Genomic DNA, 19,579 nt, shown 5'->3' with positions numbered 1-19,579 from the left:
ATGGGGCCATTCCTTAGGAAAGGGCCTGAGTCAGCTGGGGGTGACCAATTTAAAAATTCCAGAAGGTAGATGTTTATCTCCAGAGCTTAGAAATGAAGTCAGAATGCAGATAAAGATTTATGAATCGAGCTTTCACCCAGATAAATAAAAAACAACGAAATAATAAAATGTATTGAATATAAAATAATACAATAATGAAACAACTGTGTAATTGTGGAATAACAAAAACTGGAAAATAATGGAATCATCCATTATCTTTCTAGATGATCAATTTACACGGTGACAAAATATATTCAAACAACTCACTACATTTTTAATTTATTGTGTTGCAGTTAATAGGCTATACAAAAAATCCTAGATGGATATTTCTCTGTCTCTGTCTGACTTTACTCAGTATAACAATCTCTAGTTCCATCCATAGTACAGGGAACTCTGCTTAATGTTATGTGACAGCCTGGATGGGAGGGGAGTTTTGGGGAGAATGGATACATACACATGTATGGCTGAGTCACTCTGCTGTGCGCCTGAAACTATCACAACATTGTTAATCAACCATACTCCAATATAGAAAAAAAGTTTAAAAACATCCTGGGTGGAGAGAGAGCCTCAAGTTATCTTTCAGCATGTCCTGTACAATCAGGCACAGTCCCAAGCCCTGGACATGCAGTCTCCTGCAGTCTCTGCCCTCATGGAGATGGCAGTTCCTCAGCGTCACAGTCGTGAATACAACCTATACATTAAGTCGAAGGACAACTAAAACTCAGGCGAGTGCTAGAAGGGGTCTGTCTCAGAGGAGAAAGGAGGTTTCTCTGATGAAATGACAGGTGAACTGAACTCAGAAGCTTGAGTTTGATGCAGGGGAAGAAAGTGTTTGAGAAACACTTCCCCCCTGGAAGAGCCCTGGGGGAGGGAGGAGAGGAAAATATAAGGTCCTAGAAGAAGCAGGTGTGGCCCAAGTGGAGAGAATCAGGAGGGCAGGCAGGTCAGAGGAGCTACCCTGGTAGCTGCCAAGGAGCATTTGTGGAGGAAGGGATCATCCGTTAACGTCTAATAGAGCTCACAAAATGCCTGCGAGAAAAATGAAAGTATATTAAACTTGGCTAATGAAATGAACTAGAGATTCTTTATGATAGAGAATGCCTTACTGAATTTGAACAAATTAACTCAATTTAAAATTAGTTAATCTCTTCATAGAAAATAGCATCGCAAAGTCCCTAAATTATACAGGAGTTCAATAAATATTATTTGGATCTGAGTTGCTATTCCTAAGTCATCTTCCTCCCTACCCCAGATGATGTTTGCTAGTTTTGGTCGAATTCAGCCAACACAGGAAAGCATGTAGGACATTTCCTGGCCTGCAGGCACTGTCCTTGTTTGACAGCCTCCCCTTAACCGGGTGGCATGCGCGTGATTCTTTTTGCTGTACAGAGCAATGTTATGGAAATTCAGGGACCTTAGGGAGGACACCACTTGACCACGCTGATGTGAGAAAGCCCACGTCTTCATCCAGTTAGGGGCACTTATTCTACCCCAGGCTATTGCTCCTTGTAAAATAAAGCTCTTATATTAAAAAAAAAAAAAGTATATTTTCAAGTAATTGGATTATCTTAAGTCCAGATTTTGTTTAACTCCACTGGAAATGCAAAGAGAGATTTGGAATTACGTGTGAGACATTAATTACTTACATCTGACTGAGTGGTTATTTCTATGAATGAATGCACTTAATTAATTTTTCCCCTCACTTCTTGCTATTTCCTGACAATAATCTATTTTCTTTCATCACAGGGGCAATAGAAAAATAGCCAAAGAAGGAGCCAGTGATTTGAAATTCCAGAACTTCGCTCTGCTGAAAAATAGGTCAGAATATTTCTTTGTTCATGAATAAAGGAGTAAAACTTTTGATGCTGTGGCAAATAAGCTGACCAGCACACACACACACGCGTGCACACACACACACACGTATCATTAATGGGATAGACTTATATTGCTCTCAGTGATCTTAGACGTTACAGGGAGACCGAGATCTAGAACAAGAAGGGACTTGACATAGGTTGAACTTCCAGACGGCCAGCATGTATGTAATGCAGGTGTTGGTTATGGGAGAGGGACGCAGTAGGAGTTTGGGGTTAGCAGATGTAAGCTATTATATATAGGATGGATAGACAAGGTCCCACTGTACAGCACAAGGAAGTAGAGTCACTATCCTGGGATAAACCATAATGGAAAGGAATATAAAAAAGAATTATATATATATATATATGCATGTGTGTGTGCTAAGTCACTTCGGTCATGTCTGACTCTTTGTGGCCCCATAGACTCCTCCGTCCATAGGATTCTCCTGGGAAGAATACTGGAGTGGGTTGCCATTTCCTACTCCAGGGGGTCTTCAGAACCCAGAGATCGAAACCACATCTCTTACATCTTCATTGGCAGGCGAGTTCTTTACCACTAGAGCTACGTGGGAACCCCCCTATACACACACACACACACACACATATATATAACTGAATCACTTTGTTGTACAGCAGTAATTTACAAACATTGTAATTCAACTATAATTCCATTAAAAAAAATCAAAGATTATGTGTAAGGTAAAACAGCCAATAAAAAAAATTACAAATTTTAAAAAAGCACTGCCCAGGCATCCATAGCATTTCAGTCCAGGGCTATTTCCACCGCCCACCTGGGTCTCTAAACAGCCCAAGAGACAGCCTTTGAGGGGAAAGCTTGCATCCTTCAGCTGCTGAATGATTTAAGTGATGAATCATGGGAGGATCTGGCCATGAGTTCACAGCCAGGTCTCAGAAGTGAGGAGACTAGAGGGAGCCATATGCCCACTTGGTTTCTTTTCTTTTTATTTCAATTGAGTGAAACATTTACGAGCAATTACGGCATTAGGACAGGCTCTTGAAAATGCTGAAATGAGAGCCAGAGTCCTGTCTCCAAGGGGCTCGCAGCCAAGTCTGAGAGCTCAGAAGGAGGGCCACTCGATGAAATGAGTGACAAGGGACCAATTGTGAAGCCAGCTCTAGCTCTGTGTTGAGCCAGGTCTGATTCTGAGCAATGCCCCACTGCCCAGAAGGGTTGTAGGCCTGCCTGCCCCTAGCCAGAGCCCCTCACCAAGCCCTGCCAGAGCTGTCTCCATACCTAAAGGAACCCAAGGGTTTCCAGGTGTCATAGCAACACTTGTATCCCAGCTAACTTCAACTCAAGTCAACCTTCAAACATCCGTTCAGTTCCTACTAAGTGCCAGACACTAGAAGTGTTCTTGGCATGCTAAGATGTTCTTGAAGTAATATTTTCCCTAAGCAGAGTGAATGCATGCCTGTAAAACAGAATATTTGAAATATTTTCAAGGCTGCATTAAGCAAAGGAAAATTTGTGGCTGTTCTCAGACTTCTTCAGTGTTTACATTCAACACATTTGAATAATGCCTTTTAAGTCAATATTTCTGATTTCTTGACAATAGCAAGAGATGGGAGATGGACGGGTTAGAAGTCTTCCTTCAAATGGAGATGGTTGCAGCAATTACATACCTCAAATTAATATTTACAGTTACATTTGCAAAAGAGGGAGAGCAGTGCTTTTTTCCGAAGCAAATTATTTCAGGATGTGTCATAGCATGCTCGAGATATATTAAAAAGAGCAACAGACGATGTTTCTGCAACCTGTTCCAAACCATTTATAAACCCAAATTAAAAAAAAAAAAACTCCTATATACATACAAATCTTTGTACCACTGCATATTTTATAATGAAAGTATTATATGAATATAAATTAGTATCTGAGATCTATAAATCAAATCAAAATGTCTAAAAACTACAGATTTGGATCTACCATCATACTTTCAGAACTAGTAAATGGATGTTTTCATTCTCCACTCAAATGATCATTATCAGCGTCTGGTGATGATGCAGTAAGGGCAGTGATACATATGGGCAGGACCAAAGGACAGAATAGGTTCTGCTCCCTAGCTGAGTGACCTCACTCAAACAAGCCCCTTTCCATTTCAATGCCTTGCTTCTTTTAGAAATGGTACTTGGAAACAAGAGCAGACTGAATTAACTGGTGGTCAGGTGCTTAGAACTCCCACACTTTCACTGCTGAGGGCCCAGTTCAGTCCATGGTTGGGGAAATAAGATCCCACAAGCTGTGTGATGCAACATTAAAAAAAAAAAGAAAAGCAAGAGTAGACTGTCTTACCCACCATCAATCCCCCGGATATAAGGTAGTGCTTGTGTTTGGGGAATAACTGCCTGACCTCTGCAGCGTGCCTGGAACACAGTAGGTTCTCAGTAAATAACAAAGGCCAACAGGCACTGAGTGCTCGCCACGGGCTAGGTGCTATTTTAAGAGCTTGTATGCCGAGAAAGGTAAATATCATATGAAATCGCTTATATGTGGAATCTAAAAAACTGGTACACATGAACCTATTTGTAAACAGAAATCAAGTCACAGATGTAGAAAACACGTTAATGGTTACCAAGGGGGAAAGAGGGGGAGATAAATGGGGAGACCGGGGTTGACATATACACACTACTATATATAAATAGGGGCTTCCTAGGTGGCACTCGGAGAAGGCAATGGCACCCCACCCCAGTACTCTTGCCTGGAAAATCCCATGGATGGAGGAGCCTGGGAGGCTGCAGTCCATGGGGTCGCTAAGAGTCAGACACGACTGAGTGACTTCACTTTCACTTTTCACTTTCATGCATTGGAGAACGAAATGGCAGCCCACTCCAGTGTTCTTGCCTGGAGAATCCCAGGGGCAGAGGAGCCTAGTGGGCTGCCGTCTATGGGGTCGCACAGAGTCGGACACGACTGAAGCGACTCAGCAGCAGCAGCAGGTGGCACTAGTGGTAAAGAACCTGCCTGTGCAGGAGACCTAAGCGACCTGGGTTTGATCCCTGGACCGGGAAGAGCCCCTGAAGGAGGAATGGAATCTTGCCTGGAGTACAGCCAGGGGAGCCTTCCTGGCAGGGTCCGCAACGGCCAGGCTCACAGGGTCCCATAGGGTCGGCAGAAACAAAGCATGGCACTGATAGATAGCACTAAGGAGTCACAAACTCTGACTCCCATACTCTGTAATGCCTGTATAGGCCTTGAATCGCCAGGCAAGGGACTTGATGTATTGAATTCTCCGCAGCAGGTATTCCATTCCCAGAGGATCTTCGGATCAAATCCAGGTCTCCTGCAATGCAGGGAGACTCTTCACTGACTAAGCAATGGGTCCTTGCCAGTAACATTGTAAATCAACTATACTCCAATTTTTAAAAATGAAAATAAAAAATCTCAATAGGTAGTGTCTCACTGCAGCCTAGCAGTCACATTCTCACTAAGAGAAGAACACAGGCTGGAGACGGTGAATAACTTCCCTGAGGCTGAGGTGTATGGCAAACAATAGGCCTGAGTAGGATAAATATTACCAATCTCTGAAGCAACCCTGGCTCTGCATCGCTGACCTCGTGACTGCCATCCCTCAGTTAGGTGTTGGGGTCAACTCCAGCAACAGGCACAGAAGGGCTGTCCTCCCCCACCCACCCCAAACTCAAACATGCACGGAGCTCCTGGTAACATACAAGGGAAAAAGCAAAGCTCGGTGCTGGGGGTTCACAAAGGTGATACCGCCCAGGAGACTATCCAAGAGAAACACAGGATCACATACCTGTCCATTACCCGTGACCTGTCCACAAGACTGAGACGAATGTTTTCTAGAACAGCCCGTGGAGTCTACCTGGCAGAGTCTTCAACACCCACCACATTCCCATGTGGGCAGAAACAGAAGCACGTCACTGATGTTTTCCAATGGAGTCCAAACTCGAATCAATAGCGGAATGCCTAACAAGCACCAGACTCGCCATAAAAGAAACTTCAGCATTTAATCCTCTGAAGCAGGTATTGAGTTGGCCAAAAAGTTTGGGAAGATGTCACAGAGAAACCCCAATGAACTTTTTGGCCAACCCACTGTGATCATTCCCATTTAACACATGAGGAAAGAAAGCCTGAGGGAGACACCGCATCTTGGTCACAGCCACAGAGCCGGTAACTGGTAAAAGCTGGATCTGGATTCAGAGTCTGACTTCAAATCCAGAGCCTGTTCTGGGTTCTAAGTTTTCTGTTCCTGTGAGTCTCAAAACTACCCTTGTCAAGACTCCACTATGAAGAAGGAGCACGTGTCCTGAGAAAGGACATTCACACCCACAATCACGAAGCCTCCAGCGGCGATTCTTCAAGCTGACATGTCCTGAGAAGGACATCCCCAATCACGAAGATTCCTAGCGGCGATTCTTAGAGCTGGTCCCTGGACCAGCAGTATCAGCATATCTGGGAGTTGCTTGGAAGTGTAAGTCCTCAGCCCCACCACTGAATCAGACACTTGGGTTTTAGAGTCTGAGCCCCTGGATTAAACAAGCCCTCCCACTGATGATGACGGCTGGGCATGTTTGAGAACCTCGACATCAAACATTGTTACCAAGAGTGCAAGCTTTGGAGCTGGAGTAAGAGGCCTCTGGGCTCAGCCCTCTCAACTAGATAAACGAGATGGAAGGAAGAAGATGTAAGATAGGGGTGCGGGAGGGTGGGATGGAAATGGGAGAGAACGCTGTCCTCACCTGTGAGAGATCACTGCCCTGGGGACCAGAAAAATCAAAGACGAGGAAGACAAAGCCCCTGCCATCAAGATGCTCAGCCTCTGGTGGAAAGAAACAAAAAGGCCGGTGTCACAGAACACAAGACACTGGGCCCCATGCGGCGGCCGAAGCAGACGCAGGCCCTGTGAGCTCAGGGGGTGGCAAGGACTGGGAGCAAGAGGGCTTTCTCAAGCCCACTTTCTAGGGAGAAGCCAAGCCAAGGCTCACACTCCAAGTGCAAGGCTCTGTTTCCATCCCCATTCCTGACGAGGCCATTCCTAACAGCGTCGCTCACGTTTCCCACATTCATACTCTGTCCAATGCATCACCTCACTGTCTAGGGATTTTTCTCTCCCACCATTAATACCTGCAGCAATAGCCAACTCCAGGGGACCAGGTGGAGCTGGCTGTCAATTCTCAGGCTCCAGGAGGCTGGTCCTCAGGGAGCCGGCTTCCCTGTTCCGTTCAGTGCACTGGGAGGCCCCCTGCCGGCTGTCCTTGCCAGGCACCCCTGAGATCACAGCTCAGCTCGGGATGGGCGGCCACAGCTGTAGGTCTGAGCTTGGCTTCCCTGGTTTTCCCCTTCCTGTTCTTCAACTGCTCTGAGTATCTGCGGTGCCCAGAGAGATGTTAAGAATCACTTCTGTTCCCTCTGGTCCCCTCACTGTGCAGAAAGTGTCCTTCCTAAAGATTCCCCCAAGCTGAGAGCTTTACGGAGGGTGCCAGGAGCTTTCAGAGGATGCGTGGGAAAGTGTGCTGTCCCCCCAGCTCTCAAGGAGCTCCTGCGTCAGCTCCTATGTGGAAGATGCTCAATAAACACGGCTGAACGGAATAAGAAGAGTGGGAAGGAGGTGGATAAAGTCAGGATGCCCCAGGATGCTACGAGCTTGTACTCCTCCCAGCACCTGGCAGAGACTGGATCCTGAAATAGGTGATAAAAGAAACTTTTCATGGAGCAAGAAGGATGGAAAAACAAAAAGAGAGAGAAGGGAATTTCCTGACAGTTCCGCGGTTAGGACTTGGCAATTTCACTGCCGAGGGCCTGAGTTCTATCCCTGGTCCAGGAACTGAGATCCCACAGGCTAGGCTGCACAGCAGAAAAAGAGAGCGAGAGAAACAGGGAGAGATGGCAGAACAAACGGGAGAGGGACAGAGACCGTGTGGAGGGTGGAGGGGAAGGTAGATTCAGGCGTTGCTCTGCCCAGCTAAAGTCGGCCTGGCAAAGTACCTCGCTCTGCACCGCTTACTCGTCTGCTGTATGACCATCAAACTGCCAAATAAATTTATTTTTCTCTTTCAATATTTGTCAGGAGCTTAGATAGCATATATGGAAAGGATTGTAGCTCACAGGACATGCTTTCTGTCCCCAAAGAACTTAAAGTCTAGTTGAGGAAAGAAGGAAAAGTGATTTAATATGAGATTTATGTAAGAAGTTAATAACTATACACTGCTTTGAGCTACACCAAGTGTACAGTTAGAGCTAGAAGGGCTGACACAGAAGCTTAGAGGAGGGAAGGCTCTGGGACCCTGGTAGGGTAGGATGCCGAGGGGGTGAGAGTCAGACTAGGCTGCCCCTAGCCAAGAGTGTGGTGCGGGCTATGAGCGTTTCACAGTTCAGAATGAGATCAAACACTGGCAGTGTCTTTCTGGGGATAACTTCAGGGAGTTGCATCCTCCCAAATATTTTTCTGTAAAAACAAAATAGAAAAGAGAAGATTCTTAGACCTAGTCAAGGATATCTTTCGCAAAAAAAAATGAATCCATAATCCTCCTATGCTGTTGGTGGGAATGTAAACTGGTGCAGCCATTATGGAGAACAGTGTTGAGGTTCCTTAAAAACTAAAAATAGAGCTACCATATGATCCAGAAATCCCACTCCTGGGCATACAACCAAAAAGACAAAAACTCTATTTCAAAAAGATACAGCCACCCCAAAGTTCACTGCAGCACTTCTTACTATTCACAACAGCCAAGACACAGAAGCAACCCACGTGTGCATCCTCAGACGAATGGAGAAAGGAGATGTGATATATATACAGAATGGAATATCACTTAGCCATAAAAAAGAATGAAACAAGGCATTTGCAGCAACATGGATGAACCTGGAGATTATCATATTAAGTGAAGTCAATCAGATAGAGAAGGACAAATATTATATGATATTGACTAATATGTGGGATCTGAAAAAAATGATACAGTGAATTTATTTATGAAACAGAAATAGACTCACAGACTTGGAAAACAAACTTATGTTTACCAAGGGGGTAGTGTTAGTTGGTCAGTCATGTTTGACTCTTTTGAGACCCCATGGACTATAGCCTGCCAGGCTTCTCTGTCCATGGAATTTTCCAGGCAAGAATACAGGAGTAGGTAGTCATTCCCTTCTCCAAGGGATCTTCCTGACCCAGGGATCAAACATGGGTCTCCTGCATTGTAGGTGGATTCTTTACCATCTGAGCCACCGGGGAAGCCCCACTAAGAAGGAAGGGAGGAGGGATAAATTGGGAATTGGGTATTAGCAGATATACTCTATTTAAAGTAGATTAACAACATGACCTACTGTATAGCACAGGGAACTATACTCAATATCTTATAATAACCTATAGTGGAAAAGAGTCTGGAAAAGAATATACATATATAATTGAATCATGTTTCTGTACACCTGGATCATTGTAAATCAATTATACTTCCATTTTTAAAAGAACATTTCCATCACCTGCCCCAAAAAGGAAGGAACCATTATTCACTTACTAAATACGAGACTTGATCTGATTCCACCTTGGTGTGAATTTCATCTGCTTCAAAGGAATAAGGAGTCGTTCCTTATTCTCCGACGTCAAATTTGTAATGAAAACTGGAACCAGTCCCCGGGGGGGTTTGCATGCACACCCACGGACCAGGTTCCTGCGTGCTGGACACCCTGCAGGCCTCTCTGGAGGAGGCCGAGTCTGCGTGTGGACCCAGACGTGGGCTGTGGTGGGGCTCGAGGCTGTCACTCCGGGGTTGTTCTCTCATCTGTGTTTCCCTGCCGCCTGCCTCACCGTCATCCACCTGCCCCTTCCCTCCTCTGTGCTCATTCAACAACATGCTTTTGTGCATAAGCCGCATTCCAGGCACTGTGTTAGGCACCTGGTCTCCCCTTTAGGAGCTAAGGGCCTGGGGTAGGAAGTTTGAGAAGGGCAGTTGGGCTCCGCTCTGGTGACATAAGTGTGGGTTCCACCGGGCAGGTGCCAGGTGATCAGAGCAGGGTTTGGGTGCCTATGTCAGGGAAGAATAAAAACCCACACTGTTGAGGCCTGTCACACCTCTTCCTGAGACTGTTACACCCCTGTCCTTCCCTCTCCACTCGGACACGTGTGCTCCAGCATCACTTTCCTGAGATGCGGCTCTGATCATCCTTTATCCTCTGCGTTAAGATGCGTCACACCACCTAGAGGTCAACACAGTCCTTCCAGCTTATCCCTCAGGCTCCCTGCCCTCCAAGCTCCCTGTGCGTTTCCACACCTCCGCCTGCGTGTCTCCCTGATGCAAGCCCTCCCCATCCCTCAGGGAGGTGGAGAGAAGAGGGTGGGCCCATCAGGTGGGATATACAGCACTAACATCCCATCGTAGCCCTGACACTGATAGCAAGATACTATCCAACAAGAATTGCTATGAAGTTTGAGTGAAATGAGCTCCCAACATGCTGCAGATAGAGCAGGAAGAAGGGAATGAATTTAGAAACTTGACCTCTACCTTCACTCCTTTTTGTTTTATATTTAAAATGAGTTTTGCTGTTGTTTTTACTCATTAAATAGTGTCCAGTTCTTTTGTGACCCCATGGACTGTAGCCCACCAGGCTCCTCTGTCCATGGGATTCTCCAAGCAAGAATACTGGAGGGGCTTGCCATTTTCTTCTCCAGGGGATCTTCTCGACCCAGTGATTGAACCCGCATCTCCTGCATTGGCAGGCAGATTTTTTTTTAATCACTGAGCTACCAGGAAGCTCCTAAAATGAGTTTGAAAAGTGAAAGTTGCTCAGTTATGTCTGACTCTGCAACCCCATGGACTATACACTCCATGAAATTGTCCAGGCCAGAATACTGGAGGGGATCTTCCCAACCCAGGGATCAAACCCAGGTTTAGGTGGAGTCTTTACCAGCTGAGCCACCAGGGAATCCCAAGAATACTGGAGTGGGTAGCCTAACCCTTCTCCAGCGGATCCTCCTGACCCAGGAATTGAACCAGGATCTCCTTCATTGCAGGCAGATTCTTTACCAGCAGAGCTACTAGATGTAGTGACTATTAAAAAAAATCAGTCATTTTCCCCCAAATCAGAGAATTTTATTCTAAAGTCATCTTTCTATTTCAGGAGCAGAGCTTTCAGTGAGGTATGGAGCTGAGCCAGTTAATCCTGGAGGTTTGGGAAAGGGGATGAAATCACCCCAACCACTTCCCAGGGGGTTTGCTGCCACATTCTGGACCAGCGGCAGGTGCCTAGGGAGACCCAGAGGGGCCCACCAGACTCGAGAGGGTGATGAGGAATTAATCTCCAAGCCAGGAGCCTGACCCTGGAGACAGGATCAAGTCCCGTCTCTATGGGACCGGAATAACACACCATCCAAACTCTGTTCCCATGGATAAGACAACATGCGTGCACCCTGCCCGCTCCATCAGACCCAGTTCTCCCAGGCAGCAAGGGGTGAGAGGGGAGGAGTTTAATCTAGTACCCTCGAAAAATTAAAAATGATTAAACCTTTTAAATTATTAAGAAGTATTAAAAATTCAAACTAACTCAGAAATTAAACATCGTCATTTGTAATGAGCCTTAAATTTTGAAAACCACGAACCTCTGGAGGCCAGCTTTGGTCACTCCATACACCATGAACTGCCCTGCCCACCATGTGGACACCTGCCTGTCCAAGCAGAAATAGAGAGGGACAGCTGCTTTCCTCAGGGCCCAGATACCAAAAGGAGCAGGAGGGTCGGAAGGGCAGAGGGGCGGCTGCCAAGCGACACACCATCCAGCTGCGGCCTGTTCACACGTGGCCACGTGATGGATGCTGTTGACGAAAGCAAGCCAGGGAGCATCCTTGTCATTCCCTGGCAAGAGGCAGCTTGCTAACCATGGGCCTTGCTTAAGCACAGAGAGAATGCATCAAATCTCCAGGAAATCTGCGAGCGGCATCCGTCATTAATCACCCTGGGCTGTCAGGCTATGAAGAGTGTTAACACAGGAGCCTTTTCAGAGTGCTTGTCAGCTGCTGGTGTTGAGACGTGGTCCGCACTTCAGCCAGACATACCCCTGGAGTCCAGGACGCCTCCCCAGACCCCTCCTTGCAGCCTCCCTCCCCACCCCACCCCACCCCCACCCCTGGCTTTTGGGCTCAGCTGGAATAACAACATCATTCCTGCCTGGCTGCTGCTTCCTCTGCTAATTCATCTGGCTTGCATTGACGCACAGAGGACCCTGGGGTGCACAGTCCCAGAGGATATGACATATGAATGAGCACTGTGGCTTTGGGGCCCCACCAAGAGGAGTCAGCAGATAAACCACTTGCAGACGGCTTTACAACTGGGAGGAAGCTTCCAGAGGAAGGGAGCCCAGCGGACTAAGTTGTTGCCTCAGCTGGTGAATAATAAGGCCAATCCTGTCACTGCTGATGGCTTTCCGTATCACTTCAGACACGTGACTCCTAAGTCTTAGTTGCATCTGCAAAGCAGGGAAAGCCCACGGGCCAGAGCTGAGCCCTGCTCAGTGCCTGAACAGGTGTTTTTCCCTTCAGATACGCTCTTTTTAGCATCCCAAGACCTCAGTCCAGCCTCCAAGAATCTGAAACCTGCAACCACAAATTGGACATTATTTCCAATGTACTTTCAGATGTTGATGGTCTTTGAGTCTAAAAACTGGATGGGTGAGGGCTTCCCTGGTGGCTCAGTGGGAAAGAATCCACCTGCCAATGCAGGAGACACAGGTTCGATCCCTAATCTGAGAAGATCCCACATGCCACAGAGCAACCAAGCCCATACACCACAACTGTTGAGACTGTGCTCCAGAGCCGGGGAGCCACTGCTACTGAAGTCCACACGCCCTAGAGCCAATGCTCTGCAACAAGAGAAGCTACCGCAATGAAAAGGCTGGGCACGGCAACTACAGTGTAACCCCCGCTCGCCACAACTAGAGAAACGCTCGCTTGGCAACAAAGATCCAGAACAGCCAAAAATGAAATAAGTAAATAAATAAATTTTTAAAAATAAAATAAAAATGGGGGTGAGGCTAAGATTAGACAGAGAACAAAATCTTAACTTAAAACCTGAAGCTCCTCCTCCAGTCCCAGGAAGAGGGTGCCTCGTTCTCAGAGTCCCCGGGTCAGGACCCCATCCTGCCTACGCTCACGCGCTCCCGTCTGTCCATGGCCTGCCACGCCCGCATCAAGCTGCCTGTACCGTCCCAGAAATATATCATTTCTGTCTCACACATCAGGAGTTGCAACTCTGGGGAGCCTTTCGTGGTGTTAATCAAAGACCAAGATGTCAGGGAAGAGGTCATGTGTGGAAAGTGTCAAGAGAGAGCTCTCAGGCCCCAGATAAATGATCTGCTCCTTCCTGGCTGATTTACTGTTAATTTCTGCAGAATCTCGGGCAACTTGAAAGAGAGCCAAGAGCGAACCACACGGCACCTCAGGGCAGTGCACAGTCCTTCCAAAGCATGGCTGGCCAGCGCCTGCAGGCAAGGGCCAGGGGAGGTGGCAAGGATCTTGGGAAGGGGGTGTCCCACAGGCTGGTGGTAATTCCTTTGATCTTGGCAGGATGGGATGAGCCATGGAGCCCTGTGAACCCCACATTTCCTCCATGAACTTGGAACAGTGGTAGCGACCCAACAGAATCGTTTGGGGCATGAACCTTGTGAGAAGAAGGCAACAGGCTGAGCTGGAAGTGGGGCTCGTGGGCTGTGATCTCCTGGTGACTACGATCTCCCAGCTTAACTCTTCTGTGCCTGGCGTCCCAGCCACCACCAACGAGACCTCATAAATATTTACACCCAGTGTGTGTTGCGATGCTCAATTAATTGCTCCTGTGACGCACTTTGAGAGCCTCGGAGAATAGGTACCCTGCAAGGACCAGGGGTTATTAAAGGCGCAAACAACTAAGCTCACAGCAGGCTCATCCTTTAGAGCTCTCATTACCCCAGGGCTTTTCAGATCATCACCCGAAATCTAGGGAAAAGAGCTTCCAAAAGCACACTGGGGAATGTGTCCAAGGGGGAATGTGGCGGCCAGGAGAAGACCTCAATGGTCTTCCCAGATAACTTCACCAATGAAGACATGCAAAGGCCTGAAACTATTTGGAAAAAATAAATAACAATTCATCCTCACTAGTCATCAAGGAAGTGAAACAGGTAAAAAAGAATCAAGCGGCAAGTAGGAAAAGTTGTCTTAAATGGTTTTAAATGGTCGTGGATTTAACAGTGGTAAGATGGGATGAGATGATCACCCCTCACTCTGTAAACAAGAATATAGATTGAAAGATTGATGCAAACCATCCAGAAGGCATGTGAGTGATATGAAACAAGGAGCTAAGAAGACGCACATTATCATTGTCAGACACTTCCGCTGCACTTGATGGAGTCTCTCCAAGGAAATACTCAGCAATCGGATTCAAAATGCAACCAGGGGTCCACAGTGCAACATGATTTACAGTTTCAAAAGGGAGCAAGAGCCTAATTTCCCCCTGCAGAAATCACACAGCAGATAAATAGCATGTTTCTTAGTAACAGTTAAAGATCTACAATGCAGTTTTTATTGGAGTACAATTGCTTTACAATGTCATGTTAGTTTCTTCTGTACCATGAAGGGAATCAGCTGTATGTATACATATATCACTAACTCAATGGACGTGAGTCTGGGTGAACTCCGGGAGTTGGTGATGGACAGGGAAGCCTGGCGTGCTGTGATTCATGGGGTCACAAAGAGTCAGACACGACTGAGCGACTGATCTGATCTGATCTGATCTGATCTGATACATATATCCCCTCCCTCTTGGTCCCCCCTCCCACCTCCCCCATCCCTCTCCTCTAGAAGAGTCTGAGCTTCCTGTGCTTTATAGCAGGGTCAATAGACTTCACCCATGGTAGTGTGTATATGTCAGTCCTAATCTCCCAGTTCATCCCTGCCTCCCCTTCCTCCAGCATGGGCTCACACATCTGTTCTCTATATCTGTAGGAGCCTATGCATTCTTTCATATTATTTTTAGGCATCTATATATCAAAATGTATGCAGACATCCTCATACACACATGTGCACATATGCCTGTGAAGTGAAGTCGCTTGGTTGTGTCCAACTCTTTGCAACCCCATGGACGGTAGCCTACCAGGCTCCGCCGTCCGTGGAATTTTCCAGGCAAGAATACTGGAGTGGGCTGCCATTTCCTTCTCCAGGGCATCTTCCCAAACCAGGGATCGAACCTGGGTCTCCTGCATTGCAGACAGACACTTTACCGTCTGAGCCACCAGGGAAGCCCGTACATATGCCTGAGCCTCGCCGAAATATTACCTGTGGTGTTGACTGTTTTTTTCTAGATGCACTTCTCTGTTTTCCTGAATTCTCTGTAATGAGATGTTCCTTTGGGTCTAGAACAGCACAAGCACAAAGGAAGTGCTCTACAACTTGATTTGTGACCTGCCTTCGATGACTACCTGCTCCTCTGGGGAGGACAATGAATTGAATGCAGCAGACACTTACCTTGGTTCTCTTTTCTGTCCTAGGTCATGGCCCAGAATCGACAGTGCCACAGGTAAGTCAGGGCCCCCAGGCACCGAAGCAGTGGCAATGTCAGCAGGAGTCTGTTATTCCTCCTTCCATCCTTTTCCATTTTTCCTTAGATAAAGCTATTGGCCTGTTCAAGGCGACGTTAGTGACTTAGAGTCTTTCCCTCTGATTGCTCCCAGGCTGGAAGTCTATGACGTCCACAGCTTTGGAGGCTGCCAGATGAGGTGGAGATCCTGGCTCTCCATTTATTAGCTGCGTAGTCTTGGATGAAGCGCAGATCCCTGTGGGCCCCAGTTTCTTCATCTGCAAAATGGGTAGAACTCTGGCAGCGTGCCAGTATTTGTGGCCACTCATTAGTGTTTGTTCAACTAAACTGTACATAATGGACTCCTTCTAAAATATGTGTAGGGTGGATGAATGAGTCAGAAACCACTTTTTGTGCTTCTCCTATATCTCTTTTAAAAGGGCCTAGTTCCTGTTAGTAGACACTTATTTAGGACCCTGTTAAAGTTTGAATATTCATCTTAGAGTATTGTTATATCAAGGGAGGTCCCATAAAATTTCCTAGAAAACTGATGGCTAGAAATGATGACTGGAACAAGACTTAAAAAAAAAAAAAGAGAGAAATCGGGAATTCCCTGGCTTTCCAGTGGTTAGGACTGCAAGCCTCCACTGCCAAGGGTCTGGGTTTGGTTTCTGGTCAGGGAACGAAGATCCCACGAGGCATGGCCAAAAAAAAAAAAAACAGGAAATGAGAAATTGACCAGAGGGAGTGTGCAAAGAAGCAATAGGGGCTTTGGGAGTGATGTCAGCACAAATGAATTCACAGGATTCATTGTATTATATTATATATAATGAATTATTCTTTATATTACTTATAATGTGTTATATTCATATAACATATGTTGGGAGAGTATAACCAGCACCCGGTGTGCCCCGCACAGCAGCGAGAAGGAGGAAAAAGCAAAATCAACTTTGCAAGTATGAATATAAATAAGAAACAAACGAGTACCCAGGTCTAATCCTTCTTACAAAAGCCTCTCAGTCAGGTCCTAAGAGAGGCTGCACTGACTCAAGGTGTGTTACTCGGTCGCTCAGTCGTGTCCAACTCTTTGCTACCCCATGCCTGCCAGGTTCCTCTGCCCATGGGATTCTCCAGGCAAGAACACTGGAGCGGGGATCCATTTCCTTCTCCAGTTCTCTCAAGGCTGTTGTTTCTAAATCGTACTAAGTCTCTGTTTTCAAGCATATTTTCCCCACATGCTTGCCACCTCTCAACACTTTCTACCATCCACTTAGAGTTTGGGGAGCAAGGGCGGAGGGGCTGTAGAAAATTCTAAAGGGGATGGTGCCTCAAAAGAGGTTGCTAATCTGATTCAGTGGCTGGCGAATGTTAAGTGTGACCTGTATTCTCTCCCTCGGGACTTGTTCTCCACCTGCCTTAAGGGAGAGGGAAACTGACAAACAGATTCCATTTCATTAACAGCATTCTAGAGACACAAGCCGGAGAAGGCAATGACACCCCACTGCAGTGTTCTTGCCTGGAGAATCCCAGGGATGGGGGAACCTAGTGGGCTGCCGCCTATGGGGTCGCACAGAGTCAGACACGACTGAAGCGACTTAGCAGCAGCAGCAGCAGCAGCAGCAGAGACACAAGCGAGGAAACAGAAACAAATCAACCCTGCCTCCAAAGTTGAGAGAGATGAGGCTGCCCAGACTTGCCCAGAGCACTTGAATCCACACCCTAACAAAAATACTTAGTGAACCAGACCACCTCAGCCTCTGCAAGCTTACACACTATGGCCAGTGTCTACTTAACTAGAATAAAGCCAATATAATTAAAGACGCATGTGATGATTTATATAAAAGACAGTTTATCACCATGATATTTATAACATTCTCAGGTACTTTAAAGGCGCTTGCAATTTTGTATCATGCGACTCATTGAAAATATGGTAAAAATACAGTTGAAATTAAAAGAACGTCTATATGAAAGAATACTACATAGACATTAAAAATGATGATCTTGAAGCATAGTCACTGAGGGGTATATTATAGCAAGATATTATATGAAAGGGCAGGCAAAAAAACACGCACACACATTGTGATCATATACACATAATTTATATCATGTCTGTATATGTGTGCTTGTGTGTGTGTTAGTGATTTTGCTCTAATTAAATCTTTATAGTGGCTATCTCTCAGTTGGGGAAGATTCTGCCTGCAATGCAGGAGACCCTGGTTCGATCCCTGGGTCAGGAAGATCCCCTGGAGAAGGAAATGGCAACCCACTCCAGTGTTCTTGACTGGAAAATCTCATGGACAGAGGAGCCTGGCGGGCTACAGTCCATGGAGTCACAATGGGGTCACACAACTTATCAACTAAACCACTATATCTTGGTATGGGAATATTATTGTGACTTTACTTCTCTTTTTTGCTCATCTGTATCTTATGGTTTTCCTACAGCAGCATATTTTTTATGCTCAAAACAATCTATCAAAAAAAAAAAAAATTCTCTAGGCCTAGAAGACAGACACATATCCAAACTTGGACAACCTGTCAATATCAACATCTTCAGTGATGTTGATATATAGAAAAGAGTGTCAAGGTTTTCCACAAAATAAACTCAGGAGATTGTCTCCTTCTACTGAATAAAGATTGATATTGGAGAGGACAGCCCATTTAGAAAGTGCGTCCTTCTGTCTTAAGTCACCATGCACAATAAAAACACTGATAAAGACGCTTGTTGTTTGACTCAATTAAACAGACAACAAATTTCATTTTGCACAGGAATACTTGTTTTGTTTTGTTTTTTTCCTAAGGAAAATCCGTCTTAAAGTTTGTGGGGTTTTTTTTTACCCTTACTTCTAAAAGAAAAAATAATATAAATTTTAAGACTTCGCGGGGAGGGAAATGGTAGGTAAGGAATATGTGAGCATCCACTGCCGCCTGCTGGCCATTTCTAGGTAGTGCAATATCTGTATTAATATAGCAGAGGCTCGTTCTCCCCCAAAATGCTGGGGAAGCTGGTGAACAGAAACAAATTGAAATGTTAACAATTGAATTGCAGGAAAAAGCTCTCCACCCAGTTTTCATAAACACAAGCCAGGATTCCAATCATCCGTGGGCTGATAAGCCCACGGATTTACAATTGCCTTCAAAATCCAGTGTGTATCAGAATCTCAGCAGCAAAAAATGCTTATCACAAACCCATGCCAGGGTTTGTTCTTTGGCAGAGCTGTAGTGAGGCCAGAAGGATAATTCTAATTCAGGTACTGCTAGGATAGTCTTTTGAGAATCACTGGCTGAAGAAAAAAATATAGACAGGTGGATGGAAACTTATCAAGTCTGCCTCCACCAAGAGGCAGCTGCCTGTTTAACTATCGTCATTCATTCATCCATCTACCCATTCATTCAACCAACTGAGGTAGTTTCTTAATATGTCAGATACTCTAACCAGCTTTGACCACGAATTTTTGTCTGTTTGTTGTAATTGATAATAATTCTACTTAATGCATTTATCAAAGCACATGTAACATCAGTACACTAGAATACTCTTAAAAATACAAAATGGCATCACAATTCAATGAGATATCTTGACCACAAGTTTTTGAAAAGGGAAATAAAAATGAAAGGTTCCCAGGACTCGGCTAGTCTGAGATTCTCATACCATACTTTACAGATGAGGAAACTAAGAACTAGAAAAGGGAAGTGAATTTCCAAGAGCTATCTGGTGAGAACCTTGAGCCTGTTCTCCCAACTCCCAGTGAATGTTTCCCATACAGCTATGCCTGCAAGTTTAGACTATTTGTGACTTGAAATTCACAGATCATACTCTTCAGATCAGGAGACTATGATTCAGTGAATAAAACTGAAATTCATTCACTGAAAACTGAAATCTAGCCAGAAGTGCTAGATGACTGAGCAGGTAGACAGATAGATAGATAATTAATAAATGGATAGATAGATAGAGATTTAATATGTATGAGATATACAACATACATAAAATTGCTGTTCAGTTGCTGAGACGTGTCCAGCTCTGTGAGACCCCATGGAGGGCAGCATACCAGGCTTCCCTGTCCTTCACTGTCTCCCGAACTTTGCTCAATTTCATTTCTGTTGAGTCAGAGGTGTTATCTATCCATCTCATCCTCATACATAAATTACCTATGTCTGTATATTCTATTTCCATTCTTTCTTTC

The 19,579-nt window shown here is 45.6% G+C and overlaps 1 protein-coding gene and 1 non-coding gene across 2 annotated transcripts in view; one reads left to right on the top strand and one right to left on the bottom strand.

Moving 5' to 3' along the window:
• CLNK (cytokine dependent hematopoietic cell linker) overlaps positions 1 to 19,579 on the top strand; it is a 205,195-nt gene that overhangs the window by 88,949 nt on the left and 96,667 nt on the right. Inside the window, exons 3-4 of the mRNA XM_061420827.1 lie at positions 1,786 to 1,857; positions 15,373 to 15,401. Coding sequence (XP_061276811.1) covers positions 1,786 to 1,857; positions 15,373 to 15,401 — 101 coding nt within the window. The remainder of the gene's footprint in view (positions 1 to 1,785; positions 1,858 to 15,372; positions 15,402 to 19,579) is intronic.
• On the bottom strand, positions 15,052 to 15,123 carry TRNAC-GCA (transfer RNA cysteine (anticodon GCA)). Its single transcript has one exon. It is a non-coding gene; the product is annotated as a tRNA-Cys (tRNA).

The sequence above is a fragment of the Bos javanicus genome, chromosome 6 (genome assembly GCF_032452875.1).
Source record: "Bos javanicus breed banteng chromosome 6, ARS-OSU_banteng_1.0, whole genome shotgun sequence".
Lineage (NCBI taxonomy): Eukaryota > Metazoa > Chordata > Mammalia > Artiodactyla > Bovidae > Bos > Bos javanicus.
Note: the sequence above shows the minus strand (reverse complement) of the source record. Positions and strands in the feature narration are given on the sequence as shown.